General features: G+C 47.0%; 1 protein-coding gene across 1 annotated transcript in view; it reads right to left on the reverse strand.

The window, feature by feature from the left end:
* The window catches only part of DDX43 (DEAD-box helicase 43), a 55,443-nt gene extending 38,117 nt beyond the window's left edge, over positions 1-17,326 (reverse strand). Inside the window, exons 1-5 of the mRNA XM_025191180.1 lie at positions 17,122-17,326; positions 16,058-16,113; positions 14,756-14,888; positions 11,579-11,728; positions 7,837-7,918 (exon numbers count right to left, since the gene is read on the reverse strand). Coding sequence (XP_025046965.1) covers positions 7,837-7,918; positions 11,579-11,728; positions 14,756-14,888; positions 16,058-16,113; positions 17,122-17,326 — 626 coding nt within the window. The remainder of the gene's footprint in view (positions 1-7,836; positions 7,919-11,578; positions 11,729-14,755; positions 14,889-16,057; positions 16,114-17,121) is intronic.
* Positions 17,327-24,838: the final 7,512 nt, after the last annotated feature.

The raw sequence follows: 24,838 nt of genomic DNA on the forward strand, positions 1-24,838 counted from the left end.
TGAACCAGATGGGGAAACTGACAACTGACGCCCAGGAAAAAGCCAACCTATTAAATAGGTACTTTGCGTCAGTCTTTCATCAGTCCCATGGGACGCCCATGCCAGCTACAGGGCCGGGAAGTCCGGGTGAGGGTGATCCCCTGCCCTCCTTTAATGCTGACTTTCTGAAGGAACATCTTGAGAAGCTGGATACCTTCAAGTCAGCTGGCCCTGACAATCTTCACCCCAGGGTACTCAAGGAGCTGGCGAGCATCATAGCCCAGCCTCTAGCACGGATCTTTGAAAACTCTTGGCGCTCTGGTGAAGTGCCCGAAGACTAGAAGAAGGCCAATGTGGTGCCTATCTTCAAGAAAGGGAGGAAAGTGGATCCAGCTAACTATAGGCCCATCAGCCGACTTATATCCCGGGGAAGATCTTAGAAAAGTTTATTAAAGAGGCCATCCTTAATGGACTGGCCGACGCCAACATCTTAAGGGATAGCCAGCACGGGTTTGTTGCGGGTAGGTCTTGCTTGACCAATCTCATTTCCTTCTACGACCAGGTGACCTATCACCTGGACAAGGGAGAAGAGATTGATGTCATATATCTTGACTTCAAAAAAGCCTTCGATCTGGTGTCCCATGATCGCCTCTGGGAGAAACTGGCCAATTGTCCCCTTGGGTCCTCCACGATCCACTGGCTGGAAAATTGGCTCCGGGGTCGGACCCAGAGGGTAGTAATCGATGGAAGTCACTCATCGTGGTGTCCTGTGACCAGTGGGGTCCCCCAAGGCTCTGTCCTTGGACCCATACTGTTCAACATCTTCATTAATGATGTGGACACTGGAGTCAGAAGCGATCAATTCACCATAAGCACCTATACAGAGAAAAAGGTGTTTAAGCCTGTGTGTAGATGAAATGAGGGGCGTGTGCGCAAGACGTTTAAAGCAGGTTAAATGATTCCGCACCACTATAATGGTGTTGGTGTTGCATGTGGCGACGGCATATTGCGCAGTAATTCCAGCTGCTGTAGCAAATTCAGTGGCATAATGTGCCTTGGGATGTGATTTAATGTGACTTAAATGACTTGCGATGTAGCCCAAAATGCTGGCTTGCATCCATAGATGCTTCTCAAGCAAATCCCGGGACGTCATTCTCCCCCTGTACTCAGCCTTAGTGAGGCCGCAGCTGGAGTACTGTGTCCAGTTTTGGGCTCCACAATTCAAAAAGGATGTGGAGAAGCTTGAGAGAGTCCAGAGAAGAGCCACGCGCATGATCAGAGGTCAGGGAAGCAGACCCTACGATGACAGGCTGAGAGCCCTGGGGCTCTTTAGCCTGAAAAAGCGCAGGCTCAGGGGTGATCTGATGGCCACCTACAAGTTTATCAGGGGTGACCACCAGCATCTGGGGGAACGTTTGTTCACCAGAGCGTCCCAAGGGATGATGAGGTCAAATGGTCACAAACTACTTCAAGATCGTTTCAGGCTGGACATAAGGAAGAATTTCTTTACAGTCCGAGCCCCCAAGGTCTGGAACAGCCTGCCACCGGAGGTGGTTCAAGCGCCTTCATTGAACACCTTCAAGATGAAGCTGGATGCTTATCTTGCTGGGATCCTATGACCCCAGCTGACTTCCTGCCCTTTGGGCAGGGGGCTGGACTCGATGACCTTCCGAGGTCCCTTCCAGCCCTGATGTCTATGAAATCTATGAAACTCTGAGCGGCAGCCCTAGCTCCCCATACTTCAAAAGACATATACTCCCAAGTGGGCACATGAGGTAACCTGTGCCTTTTATCCAACCCTTCAATAGGCCACTTGCAGGGTGCCAAACTGTTGGGCAATAGGTGTGAGGAGAGGAGGGGGGAAGAAGATGCCCATGAATTCTATCACTATATTGGAATGTGGCAACTCACCACATGGTTGAGTGGGCAGCCATCTTGGCACTTCCTCCTGGCTGCCTGTTGACTATGACTGGGGGGAGGAGGGAGGGAGAAGAGGAAGATGGAGTCATCAGGAAAGGGAGGCTCAGCTGGGAAGTCAAGAGGATGGTCTGTCAGGATGGCCCCAGATGCTTCATGTCAGTAGGATCTGAACTGTCATGCTCCAGTGGCTGGTACACCTCCTGCTCATTAGTTCTGAATGGGAGGAGGAACTCCCAAAACTTATCCTGACCCTTGTAGGTCTTCTCAGCTGTGGACAGGACAAAAAATAGAGGCTCCTCACGCTCAGTCTTGTTGGAGTTATCAGATGGCCCTGGACTGACCACCAGAGTAAACAATGGAGTAGGGCTCTAAGGCAAAATCATCACTGGACAGTATCCAGAACAACTTGTCTTAATAGTGGCAAATCACCCTCCAGGCAACCAAGACACAATTAGCATCATAGGCTCTTTTATACAGCTCCTTAAGTAACTTGACCTTGGTGAAGCACTGATGCTGGTTGCCGAGCAGCTATTCAGAAGTTATCCATTCATACATGGCCTGGTTCTGGTGGCTCTTCTGCAGCAAACACTGGGTATTCTGCTCAGATGGCAAGGAGACCAATGACCTATCTCTGCTTTCAGTTTGTGGACCACGCAGAAGTGACCAAGGATGCTGGTTTACACATTGTGGATGCAAGCCAATGGTGACACACTAAGGATCCTCAAGACTGTTTTGCACCTGAGAAGCTGAGAGAGACTTCAGACAGGAGGAGGGACTAGCGAATGCCTGGCATACTGTCAGGCCTGTCTAAATAGACAATGTTACATGCTAAATAGAGTCCTGTGACCTTGAAGCAGTGGAGGTCTGAGTGCAGCTCCTCAAGAGTAGCGGGAAGGGGAAAGGAAATCAAGCACTGTTGGCAGACAAACCCTCGATTAAACTCTGCTCAAGCATGTAAATGTAACTGGAAACACTTCAAAAGTTGTTCTCTTTTCCTGGGGTAATTTTGAGGCAGAGTAGACCAAGTTAAATCATTTTATCATCTGGTAGTATCTATCCCCTTACTGTATGGAGTGCTTGATGCATTATAAAGATTAAATCTGTCCATACTCTGGGTTCGAGGTGTCAAATATAGAGAATGGAGAGCCACTACATCCAGTCCTCAGGGCTGCTAGTGGGTTAAGGAATTTAGAGGCAGGGCTGGCCACAGAATCCACGGTCCCAATGGAAACGGCTGCTGGAGGCAGGAGGTGAGTGACAGCTGAGCTGCCACTACTCTGCTTGCCCCTTGGCTGACTGATATGCTGTCACCGCTGCCTCTACAGTAGCTTCTGGCCACCCCTGGCTGCTGCTTGTCCCATCACTGTTGCCACAGTCTCCATTGCTTACCCTATAAATCTGACCCAAAAGAAGACCCACAGTTCAGATCCAGCCTGGGGTACAAGGTGAATCCAACACCCCTGTCTAGGTTAACGAGAAAAGTCTAAAAAGCACTAAATATATTTAGTCAGTGGGTGAGAGAGACAGGCTGGGGAGGGGGAGGGGGGGAGAAGGGGGAAAGGGGAATGAACATAGTTGGTCCCCACCCACCCTGCTCAGTCTCTCTCTCACCCACTGACTCCTCAATTTACATCTTCACTGACTGCCTGTCTTGCACGCATATCAGCCCAGGCTCCGGCTTCTTTACTATTCATTCCATCCAAGAGCAGCATACACCAACTGCAGATGCTTCCTCAGCCTGACACAGGGTATTTAAACCCAAAAGCTTGCTAAGAATTTTTCCAACTATTTGAGTTGGTCTAATAAAAGATACCAGATTTACCCAAAGAAACTTGTCTACCTATGACCTTAGACCAACATGGCTACAACCTACACCCTTAAGAATCAGAAACATTTTTAGTCATATATAGTCCTTGGTTCATTCCTTTTCACAATTCTATTAACTGAATTTCTGTTACTTACAGACATGCCTATGTACCCTAACTGAAATGCCTGGTATTCTCTAAATGCCTGAAAGATGCCAAGGAAGGCTTTAATGATGAAAAGGGAGTTCGGAGCACAATCGCAGAAATCCTGAAAGAGTAGAGCTGAAAGGGAATTCAGAAGGCCATCTAGTTCTAGTCCAAACCCCTGCTCAAGGTAGGATCATCTCTGTCAAAACTATATAATCCAAGTATTTATCTTAAAAACATCCAAAGATAATCTAAGTTATCTGTTCCAGTATTTAGTCACCCTGATAGCTGGAAAGTCCTTGCTTGCCTAAATTTTCTTTGTTGCTACTTGAGCCCATTATTTCTTAAGTCCCCTTGTGCAGACAGATCACCATACATATGGCAATCATATATTTGAAGACCATTATCAAATCATCTTTATTTTTCTCTTCTCCTGACTAAATCTCAGTTCCTCATAATGTCTTGTTTGAAACCTCTAATAATTTCTATTGCTGTCTTCTGGAGTCCTTCTAGAATCACAGTATACAAAACCAGATACAGTACTTGAGGTGAAGCCTTATCAGTGTGAAAAAGAGTATAATTTCTTGCAACTTGCATGACAGTCCTGATACAAGTGCATTTGTACATGTAATAGCTATGCTTATATAATGCATACTCCTGAAGACTGCCTCAATATTTTGAAAAATGTATTATTCTTTTAAAAACTACCTATTTTTCCAAAGAAACATATTTAAGAAAACTATTTTTGAATATGTTATTTATTTAAAAACGGAATACAGCCATGTGGGGAATGTGCATGGTAAGTAGTTCCACTCCACAGTCTTGCCTGTCAGATTGCAAAAGCTGGTGAAGTAGAGATGGATATTTGAAAACAGAATTATCACCCTTGTTTAGCTGTAGTATTTCCTGTCTTGTGTGTGTAATGACTTCGGTGGGCAAAATGTTTGGGGAAAAAAGGGTGATTATAATGAGAGTAAATATAGTACAACCCAATATGGTACTAGCTTTTTCTGCAACAATAGAAACATTGTTGACTTGCATTCAGCTTGCTGCCCACTATAATCCCATGGACTTTCATGCAATAATGCAGCCTAGGTAGCCATTCCCCAAATTACATTTATGCGTTTATGATAAATGTGGTACTTTGCACTTATCCTTACTGAATTTTATCTAACTTATTCCACACACTCTCTCCAATCTATCTTGTTTATTTTAAATCCTAATCTCCTATAAATGCACCTAGCTTGGTGCCCTCTGAAATTTGAGTGTATGCTGAATTCAATCTTCCAAGTCATTAAGGAAAATACCGAAAAGCATCATACCCAAGACATACCCTTAAGAACCCCATTTACTATATCCTCTCACAATTAGACAACAAGCTACTGATGACTACTCTTCAAGCAGAACAATCCAACTAGCTCTACATTGGTGATGAGAAGGGGGTGCATGCAGGTGCACGTTTTACACCAGCCATGAAACTGGAAGTGCACTTCCGGTTTTGCCACTGGCTTGGTGAGGGGCTGCTGGGGGAGCCCCCCCCACCCCGCAGTTGGCAATCTGGTGCCCCCACAGACTCGGGAGGCACCAGTCACCCATGTGTGAATGTCATGGGAGACAGTAGCAAAAGACTCACCGAAGTAGAGATGCATCACATCTGCTGTTCTCACATACCATATAAGAAGTCTGGTGGATAAAGCATGATTTGCTCTTGACAAATCCACACTGCCTGTCCTTTATCAACTGTTATTTTCTGGGATAGTGATTCCCAACCAAGGGTACCCCGAGATCCCTTTACAGGTCCATGGGGTGAACACACATACTCATGATTCACGATAAACCCAGGGATTTCAAATAGGAATCCATTCAAACAGGAAAACATTTTGATCTGTTGTGGTCTTTGAGTTCATATCAACAGAAGAATTGCTCTATTATTTTTCCATAATCAAAAAAATAAGTGAACACTAAGAACTGGCATTTTCTGAAGGTGTACCTCGAGTCTAAAAGGGTTGAGAACTACAGTCCCAAGATCTTAACAACACATTTCTTGATAGCATGCTCCGGTGTTTTTACAAGTATTCTAATACTACAAAAGCCTAAGTCTGTTTGTCTGTAATGCTTTATTCTTGCTCTGATTGGCTGTCTCAGCAGCCAATCCAAGTGCCCTACACAGACAGGGACAGACGTGGAGTGCCGCCTTGACAGTGGGGACTGAGGGGCTGGAGGAGAAGGGGGCAAGGCCCCCCTCCCCTGCTCCTTGGAGGCAGAGGGGGACAACAGGGACTGGAGTGCTGCCATAATAGAGATGATGGAGCGGGGGGGAGGCCAGCAGTGCTGACCTCGCCCCTCCCCTCCCCCGGTCTGCTCCTTGGAGCCAGGTGCTGGAGCCCCCTCTCCCCCGCAACAACAGCCAGCAGGGAGGGGAAGCGGTGGGGAACAGAGGAGGGAGGGGAACAGGAAGGTAATGGGGGGGTTACTGGTGGCTGCGTCCTGCCACAGCCGCAACCGCCACTGTGGTTGCAGGCCCCAGCCCTGGCCTGAAGTGGCAGGGGGGGGGGGAGGAGCGGCCTGGACCCCGGCCCAAAGCAGTGGGGGGAAGGGGGGGGGGGAACAGCCCAGGCTCCAGCCCCAGCCTGAAGTTGGGTGAGGTGGTAGTGGTGGAGGAACGGCCCATGCCCCAGCCCGAAGTGGCGGGGAGGGGTGGGAGGTGGGGAAGATGGGGAGCAGCCCAGGCTCCAGCACCAGCCCAACGTGGCAGGGAAGAGGTGGGGAACGGCCCCAATCCCAGCCCTGGGCTGAAGCAGGTGGGTGAGGGGGGTGTAAACTGCCCCAACCCGAAGCAGTGGCGGGGGGGGGGGGGAAGGGGCAAAAGGCGCCCTCCCAACCCGAAGCAGTGGCGGGGAGGGCCGATAAGGGACACAGGCCTCTGTCCCTTCCTGGCCACCCCCACCCCCTGATCATGCTTGATGGGCAATTTGCTAGCTGAAGTTAGATTGACCAATCTGTAATTTCCAGGGTCTTTTTTTTGGTTCTTTTTTTTTAAGATGAATATTAAAGATACCTTTTCTGGGACCTCACCTAACCTCCATAACGTGGCCCTGAAAGAAACTTCAGCCACTTTTATGAGTACTTTAAGATGAATCTTATCCAGCCTCCTAATTTTAATATATCCACCTTGCCTAAGTAATCACTGACTTCTTCTTTTCCTATCCTAGACCGATTTATTCCCCTCATCCTTGCTGCCAACCATGCCCATCATGACTGTGGACCGTCTCTGTGAACAATGAAGTGAATGCAAGCATTAAACACCTCAGCTTTCTCATTACCACCCAATATTAATTTCATTTTCCAATTCAGTAAGGGACCTACTCTTTCCTCAGTTTTTCACTTATGTTGAACATATTTACAGAAAGCTTTTTTGCTGTCTTTTATGTTCCTTGCTAACTGTATCATGGATTTGTCCATTAGTCTTTCTAATTCTCTTAATCTATATGCCCATAATGTATTCCTATACTCATGTTTAGTAATGTGGCCTAGCTTTCACTTTTTGTGAAGTTATTGTTTTAAATTTCAAGTCCTAGATGAGTCCACTGCTTCTTAGGTAAGTGAATCTTCTGCTGAATTTTCAATCCTTTCTTCACACCAAGACAGCATACTAAAAGACTCCAATTTAGTCTCACCACATGCAAAAGACATAAGTAGTGTCTTTAAAAAGAACCTGTAAAATAATGTTATTCTGAAATTCAAGAAAGGAAAAGATAATTGATTTACTTTTTACAGAAACAATAGCCAGTATCTGCTGGGGTTTCCCCCCAAAATAGTAATGTCTATCAACTAATATTCAACCTGAAATAAAGATCTGCAGAACTGTTGCCAGAAACAACATTTTAAAATATTTAGAAACTATCACACTAAGGCCTATCTACATGAAAATTTACAATTCCAATACATGAGCAAATAGCTACTTTCACATAAAAAAAAATCTTACCGCCAATTCTCTACTTCTTCTCGTGACATGGAAGCAACCGTTGGTGATTCTTTGTAAAAGTTTTTCTCAATTGGAGGTAAATCTTAAAAACAATTAGGAAAAAGACAGGCTGCTATAAAAAATAGTTTTTGAAGATTACACTATGTGCATCTTCTAAAACAGGAATGGCCAACCCACAGCACAAGTGTGGCACCTGTGATCAGGGAAGGGACAGACAGCACAGAAGCCAACAGTCAGGAAGCCAAAAGCAAAGGAGGGGGAATTGGGAGGACAAAGTACAGCAGTAGATTGGGCAGAGGAAGGATATCAGCGTGGCATGCAAGGAGAGTATAGAGCTAATTTGTAGCACATTTGCTGAAAAGGTGGTTCCCACTGTTTTATAGCATACTAGTTTAAACAGAAATTCTTGCAGATAAAAGCCTAAAAATATTATAATCAAAATTTAAGGTTAAAGAGATCAAAATGATTCAATATGTTAATCCTCATGTACCTCACACTACAAAACAAATTAGAAGTAGAAGCCTTGTTGGGAATATAGAAACAGAATAAAATTAAGGGAAAAAAAATCAGATCCTGTATAAAAAATGACCTCTCAATTATGAGTCTTTAAAAATATTCTAACAGAGCTCACATAACACTTTACAATAAACAAGCTTCTTTAGCTGAATACATAAAAAGCACAAGTGACCACTCAGAACAGTGGTTCCCAACCTTCTTGGAGTCAGAGCACCCCAACTTTATTAAATATAGTAGCAGCCCCAGTTGAGAATGATTAAGGGTGCTGTCTCAGCTTACCTCAGTGGTTTTCAACTGCCAGTGACCTGCTACTGCCAGCTGGTAGAAGACCCCCACACATCTGCTGTACAGCCAGACCAGGAAGGGCCGTGGCATGTGAGTGCTTTCCTGCCTCATTAGAGTTCTCTGATGACTCTAAAGAAGGTGGGAGAGCGAACTCATGCTGTAGCCCTTCCTAGTCTGACCCTGTAGCGCCTCTTTGGCCCCTGACACATTACACTTAATACTTGATTAACTTGTTAATCACATCTTAGTGACCTGGCCACAGATTCATTCAATTAATGGCATGGTGAAACCAGGCATACGCATCAAAGTTATACAAAATGCATGCATTAACTTTGTCACTGGTTCTGATCACACTTTTTTAACTGAACGTGTGGTATGGCCAGTGCTCCCAGACTCTAAAGGCTGGGAGGACTGGTCAGCTGATCAGAGGTCCTAGCTGGGGAAACAGTGGGCTCTCCTAGCTGGGAGACCTGATCAGCTGACAGAGCTCTCAGGTACAGGACCACAGGGTGCCCCCTCCAGAGCTCAGAGCTATGTAACAGACAGGGCTTCTAGCTACAGAAGCACATGGTGCACCCCAGCGGCTTGGAGCCCCAGCTGGATTTGGAGCTCCCAGGAGCAGGGGTGCATCACATGCCTCCAAGGCTGGGCATCTCAGCAAGTATCATAGCTCCTCCAGCTAGGAGATCCATCAACTGACGGGGCTCCCAGCAACATGAATGAAGACTGTAGGTGCAGAGGGAATCTGGGATCATGATTCTGGGCTCAACCTGCATTTGCAACATGGTTCTGTTGCTCAATCGTATGCTCAGTCCCACAATCACACTTCATTCTACATGTTGCATGACAGGAGGTGCGACTGTCGGGATTGCACATCAAATCCCATTGCATCTTTTTTTTAACACCTATCGGGGGCTGAGAAACAGATACATAGGGCAGGTGGAACTGTACCGTCTGCCTGTTTCTTTGAGGAACGTTGGGGAGGGGAGAGGTGGAGATGGAAGGTGCAGACCAGTAGGGGCTGCAGCATTAGTCAACTCTCCTTCCTGTTTCAGAGCTATCAGAGAACCAGTAAGGCAAGAGAACATATGCATTCCACAGCTCTTCCTGATGTACATGGACTTCTCACCTGGCCACCACCTTGGCTGCAGCACCCATGCCCTGGCATCCCTATGAAGGTTGAGAACCACTCATAGACAGAGCATGTCTATACCATCGCGGTGGCGTACCCTGCCACTGCCTAGCTATTCCCACACACAAGCACAGAAAAATAACAACAAAGATACTCATGACTTGATTGGTTAACCATCAATAAAGACATAAGGCAGGTCTACAACCCAGCTTTTTTGTGTATTCCCAAAGCACAAGATACACCAGTAGTGGCCAACCTTTTTGGCAGATGTGCTGTAAATTAAGCTGTGTCCCCTCTCCACATAGTAGAATAGAGGCAGGATGCTGCTGTGAGAGGTGTCACTCCTTCCCTGGCCCTGCAATCACTGCAGTTTTATAATGAGTGAAAATCCAAAACCCAGAATTCAGTAGTATCTGCAGGATTAGGGAATGGTTAACCTGGCTCTTGGCAATAACGCCTACATAAACCTGGCTCTTGGAATGACACCTCGTCTCACAGCAATATCCTGTTCCTGCTGCTCTATGTAGCTCTATGTTTATTATTATTATGCTATGTAGCTCCTGTTCCTGCTGCTCTATGTAGAGGCTTGAGCACCCCTGCCTGCATTCTGGTACTTCCCTTGACAGACCATCCAGGGCTTGCACACCACACACAGAAGTTGCCTGTAGCATATATACAAAGAATTAATCACCTCCAAGATGTATGCTTATCCAAGTGCTTCTCAAGCTGACTCTTACCCATTTTCTCAGCTAGCAGAGGACCAACATAGGGAAGACAAGATCGTGAAAGCAACTCTCTATCCCCGGGGCAGGAAACAGAAGCCAGAAAAAGGAGAGGGAGCCCAGGGACCCTAGCAGCAGCAGAAAGAGTAGCTGGAAGAATAGCTGTGTGGAAGCCCACAGGTCACAAGTTAACTCCAGGCAGGCTGTCCACAGCCCATGGGCCACAAGTCGGACAACCCTGATGTAGCCCATGTGCACACACTGTTATCTCTAACAGAACTTCAAGATGACTTGTTTCAAGTTTCATCATATTCCTGGGACCCCTGGCAACTAATTATTCTTCAGTAATCCTGGAAGGTGCAAATTGGCCAGAATTTGTAGTTCCTGATTTGAGGAGGACTTCTTATTCTTTCCTTGGCTGGCCTGGAGTGCCTCCTCATCACTTTCTTGTTTCCTTTCCTTCACAGACTCAGTAACAGGGCTACCCCTTTTTTACTCACCCCTAAAGTTTCTAACTCTTTAACTAAATGTAGCATGAGATTATTTTTACAATACAGCAATACACATGGCACGTAATTCACTTTTAACAATATACCTAAGTCTACATCCTTGAGGTATATGCTTTCTATGCAATTTTGATTATTTATTAATACTTTGCTAGGAATTAAAAACTTTCATCTAAGACTTTCTAGAAAGCTGTATTGTTATGCCTTCCTTACTTAACCTAATAAATTTATGTAATTATTTAAACACTCTCCTTAACAGTTGCCAAGTTTACACCAGTCTAATAGTATAAATGGGCCTTCTTCCAACCTCACTTAGGCCCTTAAAGATGGCCACTACTACCAAGAGCACGCAGATAGATCTTTACCAGTATATTTCCAAGTGTGGAACATGCCTGTGAGTGGCAGTGGGAAGAAGACACTCCATGTCCAACAAGATTCAGACAGTGAAGAACATGCAGCTCTGTCAATACATCATAAGCTAAAATGATTTCCACCTGTAACAGATTTGTTAAGTGCAAGATATCTAAGACCATATTTTCAAGCCCAGGATCACATACTCTTCCAAAACTTGCAATACTAACCTGCCCACTTCATGGCTTCATATCTAGCTTTATTTTCTCGTAGAGATGTCCAGTCAATCACTGATTTCTGTGGGGCATTTCTACACTTTACAAAATCACAACTACTGTCCTGGGAATTATTATAGCTGAAATCCTGATGTTTGAAGAATGCTGCTGGAGAGGGGGGGAAAAATAGAAAAATAAGGATTTGGGATAAGTCCTTTCTTGAGAAATAGATGATAAATCTACAAACAATTTTATTTCAGGCCAGAAAGATCTGCAGATGCATTTTTAGGAAAGGCAAAAAAAAGGGAAGAGGTTGGGAGTGTGGGGCACTTCACCAATCTTTGGTTAGTTAAGAGAAACACTGATAGGATTTCCAGCAAGTCCCAAGCAGACCAATCAGGTAGAATGAAGGCTTACTTGGGTTTTGAGGAACTGTATGTAAAGTGGAATAAAATAGGAACTGAATTCTCAGAGTGGCAGACAGAAATACTGCTTCTTTAAACCCCTGAAAAAGTTTCTGCAACAGTTAACAAAAGCATGACTAAATTTCCCCAAAGATATCAGACATGTATAATGCCTTTATTTAAATTGATTTATTAAATTAAAACTTTTTTGGGAGAGATATTAACTATATGCAACATGGATACTCGAGTCCCAAAATTTAGTGCTGTCTCTCAACCTCATCCTCAGTTGGTTTACTGTGCTCCTAAACAGCAGCTTGCAATTAGCTGCAACATATCCTGGAAGTTTAAAGAACCCAATACTGAGTATTTCTAGCTGCTAGTTTACTACTGTCTCCAGGCATCACAGTTACCTCTACCAAAGTACACAACTCTTAAAAATTCTATTTCTACCCTCTCAAAAATGTGGAACCCAACTCTCAGCTCCAACTTCTGCCTTCCCCTTCAGTTCCTCAGACCAGACCTGAAGATGCACATAGCCTTTGCCAGCTTACAAACAGACAAAACAGCAATAAGCACAGAACCAAATTTTCAATGCAAAACAGCTGTTACTCAGATATATACAACATAAGTATAAGAATAATACACATCATATTTCTCACTTTATTACACTGTAGCATGAAACCTTACTTGATCTTTTACTCCACAGCTGTCCGACTGGCACCACATGCAGCCCACAGTGGGTTAAGCTGTGGCCACTAGGCTCTGCTCCCAGGGTCCTTGGGCCTCCTCTATCTTTTGCTGCCTGCCCCCACCCTTGGGAGCAGGCCCACCTGCAGTCAGCAGCCTGGAGACTCAGGGCACTGGTGCATTACAGTGGGGGAAGAGTAGAAGTCAACATGGCACAGTGTGTGCCTGGGGGCTGTAGGCCTACTTTACTCTTTTCATGGCAAAAACCCATGCAATTTACCTATGTCAGTGGTCATCAGAGCCTCTTGAAGTTGATCCTGGGCTGACTGAGCATGTCATGTGTGCATGCCCACCCCTCTAGCCCAGCAGATCAGTCCGTGGGGGAGGGAAAAGGTGGAGGCCCAGGGGGCATGTGCAGCGGGGCTCAGGGCACAAAGCCCAGACTGCAGCTACAGCCACCTCCACTGCGCACAGATCGGGGGGCATGTGCCCCTCCAAACGCGGGGCAGCACTGGTGGCTGCAGGTAGGGAGTGGGAGCAGGCCCTGCACAGCCAGGGTGGGATGAGGTAGGGAGCCACAAGTGGCTTGTCTGGGGGATGCAGGAATGGGGGCACGCAGCCTGGGAGGGTGGGAGAGGATCTGCACACAAGGCAGGGCAGGCTGGGGCCAGGGATGCTCTGGGCTCTTCTCAGCCAGGCTGTGCTCAAGCTGGGTGGCTGCAGCAGCGGGGAGTGCGGCCATGGGGTGGGGGACCATACCACCAGCACGGGCCAGGCCCAGCAGGAACAGCCCGGTGCAGCCTTCCCACTCCCTCCCCAGAGACACGGGAGTCGGCAGCTGGCAGGTGAAGGGGGAGGACAGATGCAGTCTACAAGGCTGCGCCGGTTCCCACTGGGCCAGGCCTGCACTGCACTCGGCTTGGACAGTGGTGACGCTGGAAGTGGGGACGCCCTGCTCCCAGCGCCTCCACTACAGCTGCTTGGTTTGAGCACAGCCCAGCCAGGAAGAGCCCGGAGCTTCCCCGGATGTGCAGATCCAGGGGCATGTGCCACCCCCCCGGTGCCATGCCCCCTCCCCCTGTAAGAGCCGCTCCTGGTTCTGTCGCCTACCCTACCCTCACTGCTGCTGGGGGTGGGGAAGGACGGAAGGACAGGGGGGGGAATTGAGGCCCCAGCAGTGAGGGAGGGAGTAGGGTAGGACTGGGGCTTCAATCTGCCATGCCTGCCCCCCCAACCTGGCCCTTTCCCCTCCCCCCTCCCACACTTACCTGCTACGCAGGAGTGTGTGTGTGTGGGGGGGGTAGATCTTCAGTTCCTCTTAAATTCCAAAAGTGACCTCCAAGCTAAAAAGGCTGGAGACCACTGACCTATGCTGTGTTGCCTAATACAAAAGCATAAATAAGTAGAGCTGGAAGGGACTTCTGAAGGTCATCTAGTCCAATATGCAATAATTTCTAACAAGGGTGGACAAACCTACTCATCTCTTCCAGAGATGGAAGATTCCACCTCTATAGGTAGCATGTCACAATGCTTAACCTAAAAGCCAAAGTTCTTCCTGATGTTTCTCTTACATTTCCTTTGCTGTAATCTAAGACTACTACTCGTCTTGTTCTCGCTGTCCAAAGAACAGTCTATCATCCTTTTCATACACACCCTTCAGATATCTGAAGTTTACTTTCTCTTCTCAAGATTAATTAACACCAGTTCTTTCAGCCTTTCCTTGTATGTCATGCTTCCCAGACCTCCAATCGCTTTTGCTGCTCTTTGTTGGACACTTATTTGTCCACATCTTTAAGTGCAGTGACCATATACATGTAAAGAATTATTATGCAATGAAGTAAAGACTGTGACATGGTATATTTCTATATTTGCTGAAGGTGCATGGGACCAGTATATATGCCATGTATAGAGTTAAAGAAGATACCCTAACTTTATTTAGGCTTTAATGATTCCAGATAATGCCAATGTAAGGTTGCTTAAAGCAAAAGTTCTTGTATTACAGTACAGCCCATAACCCCCACCTCAGCACAAATTACAATTCCAATGTTATTAAAAAGCACTTGATTCAGGAAAGACCCTGGGTGCAGCATATATTTCTTACCTTTCTCAGTTCTTTCTGCTGGGTAGGTTTGGCTGCACTTTTTAACAAGATCATCAATCAACATTTTTGCTTTGTTCTGTGTAACATCATTGCCAAAAATCTTTACTTCAGCCTCATGTTCTCCCCTTATAATCTAGATTTAGAAAGCTGTACATTATTAGGTAGCACTCCACTCATAAATTATAACATATGCATATAATTCCATTCATTGTTTTTTCTTTAAGTTTGCTATTAAGCGAGATGTATAACAAAAGATGGGATTTCAAATTTTATATTTTGTTCATTCTAATTGTCACTTAAAAGAAAAGGAAACACCACATTATCAAACTGTATTTTACAGATGAAATAAATGTGTGCGCTCATTTTCTTGTTCTTTATTGTTCTCCCCTCCCCCCCAGAAAAGACTAGGTGTAACAGTGATAACATAAGTAACCTCATGACAAAGAATTGGTCAAGTAAGTCTCTCAGTTAACCCTACAGCTATTACTCTGGATAATGCTTCTAGGCTTTAGTGGTTGCCACGTGGGGCAAGGAAGGAATTTTTTCCCCTCCTGCAGCTGTGTGTCAGTGTTGTTGTTTTTTTTAAGCCATCCTCAGAGGCACTGGATGTTGGCTACAGCCAAGGTTGGAGATTGGGAATGAGCTATACTAATGCTCCTGCTAGGAGTTGTCATGAGGTTCCAAGCTAGAGGGTCTTGCCCCTCCACTCAGGGTCAGACTGATTGCCTTATTTGGGGTCAAGAAGAAATTTTATCCCATGGTTAGATTAGCACAGACTGCAGGGGGGGGTTGCCTTCCTCTGGCCCTTTTGGAATCTCTTGAAGAACATTTTTGGCAACCTTTGCTGCAGAACAAGATGTTGGCTATCATGGTCCCCCTGCTTTACCCAGGGCCGATTAAGGCAGGGGTGGGCAATTATTTTGGGTGGAGGGCCGCTTACTGAGTTTTGGCAAGCCATCGAGGGCCACATGAGAGGCAGCCAGGGGCAGACAAATATTAATTTTCTAAAATTTTTAGGGGCCCCACAGGCTGGATTGAATGGCCTGGTGGGCCGCATCTGGCCCACAGGCTGCATTTTGCCCACCCCTGGATTAAGGTGTTATATCACGGTTGACTGTGTAGTTTTGGATTTGTACAAGATGGTTTGGCGAGGGATAATCCTGCCTCAGGTAGGGGGTTAGACTAGATGACCTCAAGAGATACCTTCCAGCCCTACTTCTCTGCTATGATTCTCTAAGAAGAATCAGCGCGTTCTGGACAGAGCCACAACAAAAACACTTGCTCAAGCATGGCGTGCCTTACCTGGATTCTTGACCCCGATAAATCCTCCAGTTCCCTTATTTTAGCTCCCCCTCGACCTGTTATAAAACACATTGCACAGATTACAGCAATCCTGCCCTCATCCCACCAGGCCCTGCATCTCAAAAGTATCAGTCACTGCCATTAGAATTGTTTTTTTACTCTGCCACCAAAATGAACATCTAAGGGCTTTAATTACATCTCATACTGTGAGCTGCCAAATGTTGACTGGCATTAATGCTAGCTCCAGTTTAGAGCAGTCACATGTTCAGGCCAGCAGAGGCCTGGAGAACTGAAAGGTAAGCATCCCCCTGCCCCATTCCAGGCTTCCCCTCCATGGTCCAGACCAGCCCACTGCTCCCCCTTTCCCTTTACTTGTGGCTGCTTGTTCTGAAGAAACAGGCAGGGAAGGGTTTATCTGCCAGCCCAGCCCAGCCTGCTTGCTGTTCTTCTGCACCTGAGCCCAGCCTAGAGCAGTAACACAGGCAGCTGGGCAGCTGGTTAACTCTGCTCCCCTGGGGCAGACAGCATGGATAGCAGAAAATAAAGTGGGGTGGGGGGAGCAGTGGGCCAGATCCAGGCCAGCAGGGGGTGGGGGAAGTGTTCACACTAACACATAGCCTGGAGCAGTTCTACCTTAGTGCCACACAAGCCAGGCAGCACAGATTTGATAATCCTGCCTCAGGGTGGCATAATTTTGAGCCATTTAACCGGTGCTTCAAACTAGTTTCAGGTGTTAACAGAGGGACAATCCAGGGGCTCAAAGTTCCAGGAGTGCCCAAATTACCCTGTAACAAGGCCCTTACATTTCCCCGAGAAGGGGAAGGGCAGTTCCCAGCCCACCAGCAACTTTAAGGGAGCAGGTTTGTGGAAGCTCCAGAGAAGGGGCAGGAGACAGAGAACACCCCAGGGCAAACACACGAGGGTGTAAGGCAGACACACTGGGGAATGCCCACCCCACGGCAGGAGGCGCCTGGCCCGCCCGTCCCCTTGCAGCGCTGGGCAGCTCTCGCCTCCGCCGGCCTGTGCATGCGCGTGGAGCGGGGGAGGGTCACGGCGCTCCGCACCTATGAGCGCCCCGATGACGGTGCTGTCCAGGCGGAATCGCAGCGGCTTCACGCCCTGCTCCCCGCGGCGCTGCCAGGTCCGGGGCCCCCGGGCGGCGGCGGAGCCGGCTTCGGGCACGGGCGGGCGCTCGGGCAGGGCAGCGGCCCCGCTACCCCCGCCGTCGCCATCGCCATCGCCATCGCTGTCTGCCTCCCAGTCCGACATAGCGGCGCCGCCACCCTCGCGCGTGCGCCACGCGGGGAACTTTAGGCTGCGTGAGGTGGGAAGCGCTCTGATTGGGCCGAATGCTGCAGCTCCTGCGACGCGATTGGCTGGTTCGCGCCCAGGGCTCTGAGGCGGGGACGGGGGAAAAAGCGGCGCCGCCTGCCCCGCTATCGTGTGGTGAGGGGCGATGGCGACGCAACGTCTTCCCTGCTGCGGGATGGAGCAGAGGCTTCAGGCAGTTCCATTGGGTGCCCCCACAGTGCGGATCCCCTTGATATGTGCCCGCGTTTCGGACAAACAGGGTTAAAGTCCAGAACAGTCCTGGCCTCATGAGGACATAAATGCCCCTCCACACAGGGAATCATAGGCATCCTTGTCTGGTCTTAAATATGCAACGATCCGTACTCTTATTCAAATCTGAAATTGGAAGCTCAAAATTATCACGTGCTGAAAAAAGTGACCGTACACTGAAAAAATATGCAAATTAGCCTTATTTACTTTCTCTTGCTTGCTGTATCCCCCAGTCAGTGAGAGCTGGGTCAAAGCTGAAGCGTTTCTTGATTTGGAGGCGAGCACTCATGAGGAAGTGCTGACAGCAAACCCAGGAGTTGGTTAAGACTCCCTGAGAATGACTTGAGGTTTGCACATACTGCATTAATTAGCTGGCTCAAAAAATGATCGTACATTTTCACTGTTACTGATCTTGCATCATACAACAGTTGGAATTATTGTACAAATACAATAATTATCAGGCACCTGGCAACACTGATCTTACGTGTCATTGTGCCCCTTCCCTCTGGGGTCATGGAAGCACCATGCATGAACCCACCAGAACATAAGAGCTGCCATTCGCTGGGTCAGGCTCTGGGTCCCTCTTGCCCAGACTCGTGTTAGCTTCGCTCGGTGGGCATTGGCCTATGTTCCCAATGCACGTCAAATAGGCTTGTGCCACACAGTGGCAGAGAGCGGTTGCCAAAACAGAGTGAACGGCATGACCAGAATTTTTCCACTGTTGCTCTCTCACTTGCAGCCTCCAAGGCAGCAGATGAACAGCAACTTTCCCCACACCCCTTCCTCCACCTGGAGTCTTGTCCCCATAAGCCAGTTCTTCTCAACTGTGGAGCCGCAGCACTTGGGGGCGCTGCCAGATCCTCTGAAGGTAGGGTTGTCAACCCTACAGGATTGCCCTGGAGTCTCCAGGAATTAGATATAAATCTCCAGGAGACTGCTGAGAGTCACCTGGGAGATAAATGAAAGGGCATTCATTAAAATAAATATTGAATCTGATTTATACAGTAGTCCAGCGGGTTTTTAAAATGTAATAGTAATGTGTGTTTGCCTTCCTGATGTAAAGTCTATGCACCGTAATCTGTAACTGACATACGCAAGCACTCAGGCATATTTGTGTTGTATGTTGTGGGCACCCTGGTGTTCTGGAAACCTCCCGGAATAGATTCAAACAGAGTTGGCAACCCTATGTGAAGGGTGTCATGATGCATGAGGAGCTAAGCAGATAAGGGCATGCTCAACCTTGTCCCCACCTGGCTTATGTCCCACTCCCATTGCCTGGCTCCTCTGCAAGGCAATAAGATCTGTAATATATAAATTAGTGTAACCCGGGCGGTACTCCAAAAGGTACCCCCTCTCCAATTGAAGGGATCAGAGCAGGTGCACAAGCGCTGTGGGAGGTGTAAGGATTCTCCTCCCCCTATAGAGCAGAGCCAGACCACCACTGGGGACTTAACCATACCTTTTAATGAGGGAACATAACAGGCATAATCAGGGGGGTATAGTGGACACCACAATGCCCCAAGGGGCAGGATTCAACAAAGGTTAGACACTTACAATCATTGGCAAAAGACAGGGTTAACAAAATATAAAACACAAAATACAAACAACAGAGCAAACAATATTGGTTGGGGAAATATAAAAAGGCACAAAATACAAAATGTCAAAGGACGAAGAAATATAGGGCCTGGGTCACCTGGAGGGGGAGGAAAAATACAATGGCTCCTGTTTACTGCAAGAGGAATTTCCCCTCATTAGCTCACTCACCCTAAGTCACCAAAGCTGGGACTTGAACTCAGATCTCCCACATGGTAGGCAGGAACACTGCTACACAGCCACCACTGCTAGTATTGTTCCAAGCTGCTAGGGGTCTTGATCTTCCTGGAGCCCTGGCCTCGTGTCAAGCTGCCTGACCTCTGATTGGAGGAGCTGGAAGCCAAGCTGGGACCCCTTAAGTCGCTGCTCAGATTCTCCTGCTGGCCACAGCCTCTTGTAGGGGATCCTGGAGCCCAGCAGGATGCCACTCTTGCCGGCCACACACCGTGCTGCTGAGGGGCCAACTGCTGCCTGCTGGTCCTGCTCCTTCAGGCTCTTCTGGGGCAATTGCTTCTGCCCCACTGGCTCAGCTCTTCAAAGCTCCTTCCTCATAGTCCCTCACTGGTCTCTCCCTGAGTCAGCCGTGCTGCCCCTTTTATCCCCCTCCAGGTGGCCCAAGGGGCCAATCAGGGGACATGAGGGGTGAATCTCTGGGCCTGATTAGTGAGGAAAGGGAATCCCAAGTCCTCCAATCATCTTTTGCCCTTTCAAAACCCCTGGGCTAGATCACTGCTAGCTAGCCCGTCACATCAGCTTTTGAAACTGGGTGCCCCTCAACTCACAATAGTTATGAAGGAGTGCCTGAAGTCCAAAAAGGTTGAGAACTCTTGCCTTAAGCCATTCTCTACCCCTGCCTCAAGCCATTCTCTAACCATGGAGAGTCATAGGATGCTGCGCGAGGGTCTCCTTTGGCAGGAACAGAGATGGGGCAGCATGATATCCCTTTGTTATTGTTTAGGTTTTGAATAATATGCATCTTAAGGGGCAGTGGAAGGAGATGAGTGGGTTTGGGGATAGCTATGGTCCTCCTGTGAAGAAGGAGGTATGGTTGGGAGAGACTGTAAAGGAGGGAGAGGACTCCCCAGCATGTGGGGCAGAGGAGTGGGAGTGGGTAGGGATGTGCAGGGCAGAAAAAAAAATGGCTGCTGTCTTCTGTGGGTTGCAAAGGGAGGCTGGGTTAGGTGGATGGGAGAAGGGGGTAGCCTTGGTCAGAAGCTAGGTAGCAGAAGGAGGTAGGGTAGACTGCTTGGGAAGCTGGGGGTGGAGGGATCTTTTTTGTATTTTATTATAATATTTTACAATATTTTTATAATATTTAACAATATTATTATACTTTACAATATTTTTGTAGTTTATTTTAATATTTTACAATATTTTAATAATATTTTACAATATTATTATAATTTACAATATTTTTGTATTTTATTTTAATATTTTATTCTGCTTTTGTAATTTTTTGCCTTGTATTACCTCTCTGAGCCTTTTTGGGGAAGGGTTGCATATAAATCTAATCACACATAAATAAATGTACACAGTTATGGTAGTGCTGAGGTGATGTAGTTGCAGTGATGGTCCAAGGAAATGTGTGAGGGACAAGAATTCCTGTGGGTGATATCTTTTATTGGAACGACAGTGTGGTTGGGATAGACATAGGCAAGCTTTTGGGTATCATGGTACTCTGCCTCAGCCTTTATGAGAGAAGCAGATTCCATCTGTTACTGCTTCCATCTGCTACTTAGCTCTGCTGTGTGCTTTTCTCCCAGGCTAGGGACAGAAACTGGTTTAAACCTGTAACAACAGACATTCAGTGCACATAAACCAGTTTCAAAATGGCTGAAACCGGTTTGAGATAAACCTGGTTGAACGTAGTTGTGGGCAACTCAAGTCACTTTAGTCACTTGCTCCCCGTGACCAGTCTCGCTGACTGGGGGGGGGGGGGTCCCCCCTGCGGCACTGCAGGGGAGGGGGCAAATTCTGCTGACCAGGGGGAGGGTCCCCCTGCGGCTGATCTCACTGCCCATGGGGACCCCCGTAGCCAATCCCGTGGCAGCCAATCACTGCAGCCACTTCCGGGAATGGCTACAGCTGGTTCTGGGAGTAGCTCCAGCAATTGGCTGGCACTTGCAGTGTGGGTCACCGGTGCTCCCGCCTGCCTATCGCCTAAGCGGTGAGCGTGGCTGGTCAGGGGGTGCACCAGCACTCTCAGGGGACATGCACCCCCATGCACCCCCTACGCATAGCCACTGAATGTAGTATCAGACTGAACTGATTTGGCTCAACCTGGCTTATGTGATGTCTATCACAGACTCCTTGCTGGTTTAAGTTAAACCAGAGACCCCCAGCATCCCAACATGCTCTCTGGGGTGGGCTCTCTGCTGCAGCCCAGAAAGTCTGGCCCCGCCCCTCTTCTTCCCAGCCAGAGCAGGGACAGGCAGAGGCAGGGGCTGGGGTCCCCAGAATGATCTCCGTCGGCTTCCACAGAGACTTTGTCTTCTACCGGGGGCAGCCTAAGCCATGGGCGACTGTTGCCTCTTAATACTGGGGGGGCACCAGTGGCTGATCATTGACACAGGGGGTGTGGGGGGTGTGGATCCCCCAGCAGCCAATCACTGACTGGCAGAAGTGCCAGCAGCAAAACTGGAAGTGCTGCCGGTGCTTCTCTTAGTGGGGGGCATGGCTGCATGCATCCCCTATGCGTCGCCAATGGCCTAAGCTCTGCTGTAAATGCAGTGAGCAGAGATATTTAAATAAAATCTGTGCCATGTGCAAAGAAAAAAGGGCAGGAAGCCAAGGACTGTAAGCAGGACTGGCACTGCAACCTGTGCAGGGAAGAGGGGCACATCTTTAAAGATTGCCCCATCTCCTTTACAAGCAAGGCAAATTACAAAGAAGATCCTCAGGGTGGAGTTGGACCCAGAACTAAACAGATAGAAGGTGTGGGAAGAGACCAAAATGAAAGTAAAGCAGAGATCTAGGCAGTGTCCTGGAGTTCACATTGTCCCATAGGGTCAGCCTAGAAGTCTCTCTATTTCATCTTCATGCCAGGGTGCTGAGAATGCTCTTTTTGAGGCCATGCAGCTCCACACTAGTGCAGAAGTTCCTAGAAGACATATTAACTGAAAAGTTTGTTATACTGTGCCTACTCTATGTAGTTTGTTAGATCAAAATCTTCATACATTTTCTATTACAGTATCTTTAAAGTTATAACTACAAATTAAGCATTAAGACTGTTATTTTTAGTAGGAATTTTGCAGAACTGTCACCCAACAATATTCTTCAGTTCTCCCATACTCCAGTCTTTTCAATTCTTGTGTCCTTCCTCTCGCTGATCCATTTCTGGTCTCCTCCTTACATAGACTATCAACTTCTAACTGTCCCTCCTTCTAGTGATTCATTTTTTGCCTCCTCTTATTGATGAATAGTGTCCCATTCAGTATTTTGAGACTGTCTGATTAACTCTTTTATGATTCTCCCCTCCTGTGATGGAGGCTGATGCCAATTCTTTTTTCTGCTTTTGAGAGCCAGAAAGCCAAGGAATAGGAGGAAAAAGAGATGTGAACTAGAAAATCCAGCCTGCATAGAGAGATCTTGGAGAAACATCTAGGGAAGGAGCAGCTGGGTGACAAGGAGGCTTTGAAGGAGCAGCTAGTTGATGTCTAACAAATCTGAACTATTTAGTTTGCATATCAGTCATCACCTCTACACCCTTTCTGTTCAGTTCTTGTCCCCTAGACCCTTCCAGCTACTGAGTGGACTTCTATATCTTTCTGGCCCTCCAGGATACTGCAATGGGTATTTGTGACTTAGCAGCTTTATTCCACTTTTGATTTTTCTAGCTGCTGCCACAAGGAGGATTTGTTTCTACAACTTTACTTTTCATGGGAGGTGACCAGAAATGGATCAGCAAGAGGAAGGGAGACAAGAGTTGAAAAGACTGGGAGTTTGGGAGAAGACCTGATGAATATTGTGGGATGACTGTTATTTTGAGTAGGAATTTTGCGGAGCTGTCCTAATGTGTAATTTGAAGCTATATCTTTAAAGATACTGTAATAGAAAATATATGAAGATTTTGATCTAACAATCTAACAAGCATGACAGCAGGTTGGCCCACTGGGAGTGGCATGGCAGGAAAAGGCAGCAGCTGAAGAGAAGAGTGGACAAGAAAAGCTGAAGAGGAGCGGAGGCTGCAGATAAAGACAACTTTAACTGCCAATGGGAGGCAGATGGGATCAATGGTGAGCAGGTATGATTTCCGGGAAAAAACTACTGCTTGAGATTTCAGAGATGGAGGCAGAACATCTAATCAGCCTGATTGTTTTCTCAGACTGAAAAGCTTGGGAGTTGACTTACTGGGATGGAGAACAGTATGAGAACTTTTGCAAAAAATAAGCAGAGGAATGTAGGAGGGAGGAATTAAGAGGGATAACATTCATAGCAAGGGAAAAGTCAAGAGAAAGAGTGATTATAGTTCAAGTGTACATGGATTTACTAGAGGCAGAAGACAGAAAGAAAGATGGAAAAATATGTCCAAAGGGTAATGTTGGTAGAGAAAGTAAGGGACAAATATGGTATCTGGATGGGGTCTTGGAGGGCATGAATAGTGTTAGAAACAGAAAAGTGGAGCCCAGGTGGGGTGCTGCACTTCCTGTCAGTGATCCAGAGGTGGGCTATCTGTCTGCACACTGTCCTCTCATGGCGTGCTACAGATGTGAAGGCATGGGGCATGTAGCAGCAGAGTGCTGGGAGTCCCTCAAATGCCCTATTTGTAAGGGAGAGGTATCATAGGTGTCCGAAGCCTTTGCAAGTATAGTCAGACTCTCTGAGGAACAGTAAAAGCTGGAGGAAGAGAGCAGAGGAGAGGAAGAGTTGGAGACAGGTAGAAATGATGGAAAGAACCCTACAGGAGGGTTAATTTAGCCTCTATCGCTTCTCCATAGTCTGATGTATACTTTAGCACCTGTTCCATCGAAAGTCTATCTCTAACTCAGTGGTTCCCAAACTGTGGGTCGCAACTTCAAATGGTTGGAGAATAGTTATTAAGCAAGCTTTTGAGTTCAAAAACCCTTCGTCAGGCTAACGGTTTTTCATGGGGTTCTGTATGAAGAAAAATATTTCTGTAAAGGTTTGTTTTTTGTGGGAAGTTGATGTATGTTGTTTAAGGGTTTAATATATATATAGCTGTATATTTCTTCTATGTAGTGGTTTCTATGATATGAAGTCTTGGGAAAACAAGGATGCTTAATATGCGTAGTTTTGTAAGTGTAGGGTGATGTGTATGTTTAATAAAATTTGTAAAAAAAAAAAAAAAGGTTCCCATCAGCACCTCAGCCTTTTTGACTAAGATCATATAGTGCAAGCATTTTGGGCACAAAGGGGAGCGTGTCAGGCCTTCTTGCTCTGGCCCTCATGGTGCCAGACTGGTATTATAGTACCTTTAGGTCTGATGCCATTTCCCTGTGGAGGGAACACCTGCTCAGTTTTTTTAAGGGACACACACACACACACACACACACACACATGCGCACACACAAAGTTTGTTTGTCCAATGCGTGTCATGTGTATTATATATGTGTATTAAATGCAGTTAGCTCAGTGCTGACTGCATTTAATCAACTTCATAGTTGGTTT

Source organism: Alligator sinensis, unplaced genomic scaffold (genome assembly GCF_000455745.1).
Source record: "Alligator sinensis unplaced genomic scaffold, ASM45574v1 scaffold499_1, whole genome shotgun sequence".
Classification (NCBI taxonomy): domain Eukaryota; kingdom Metazoa; phylum Chordata; order Crocodylia; family Alligatoridae; genus Alligator; species Alligator sinensis.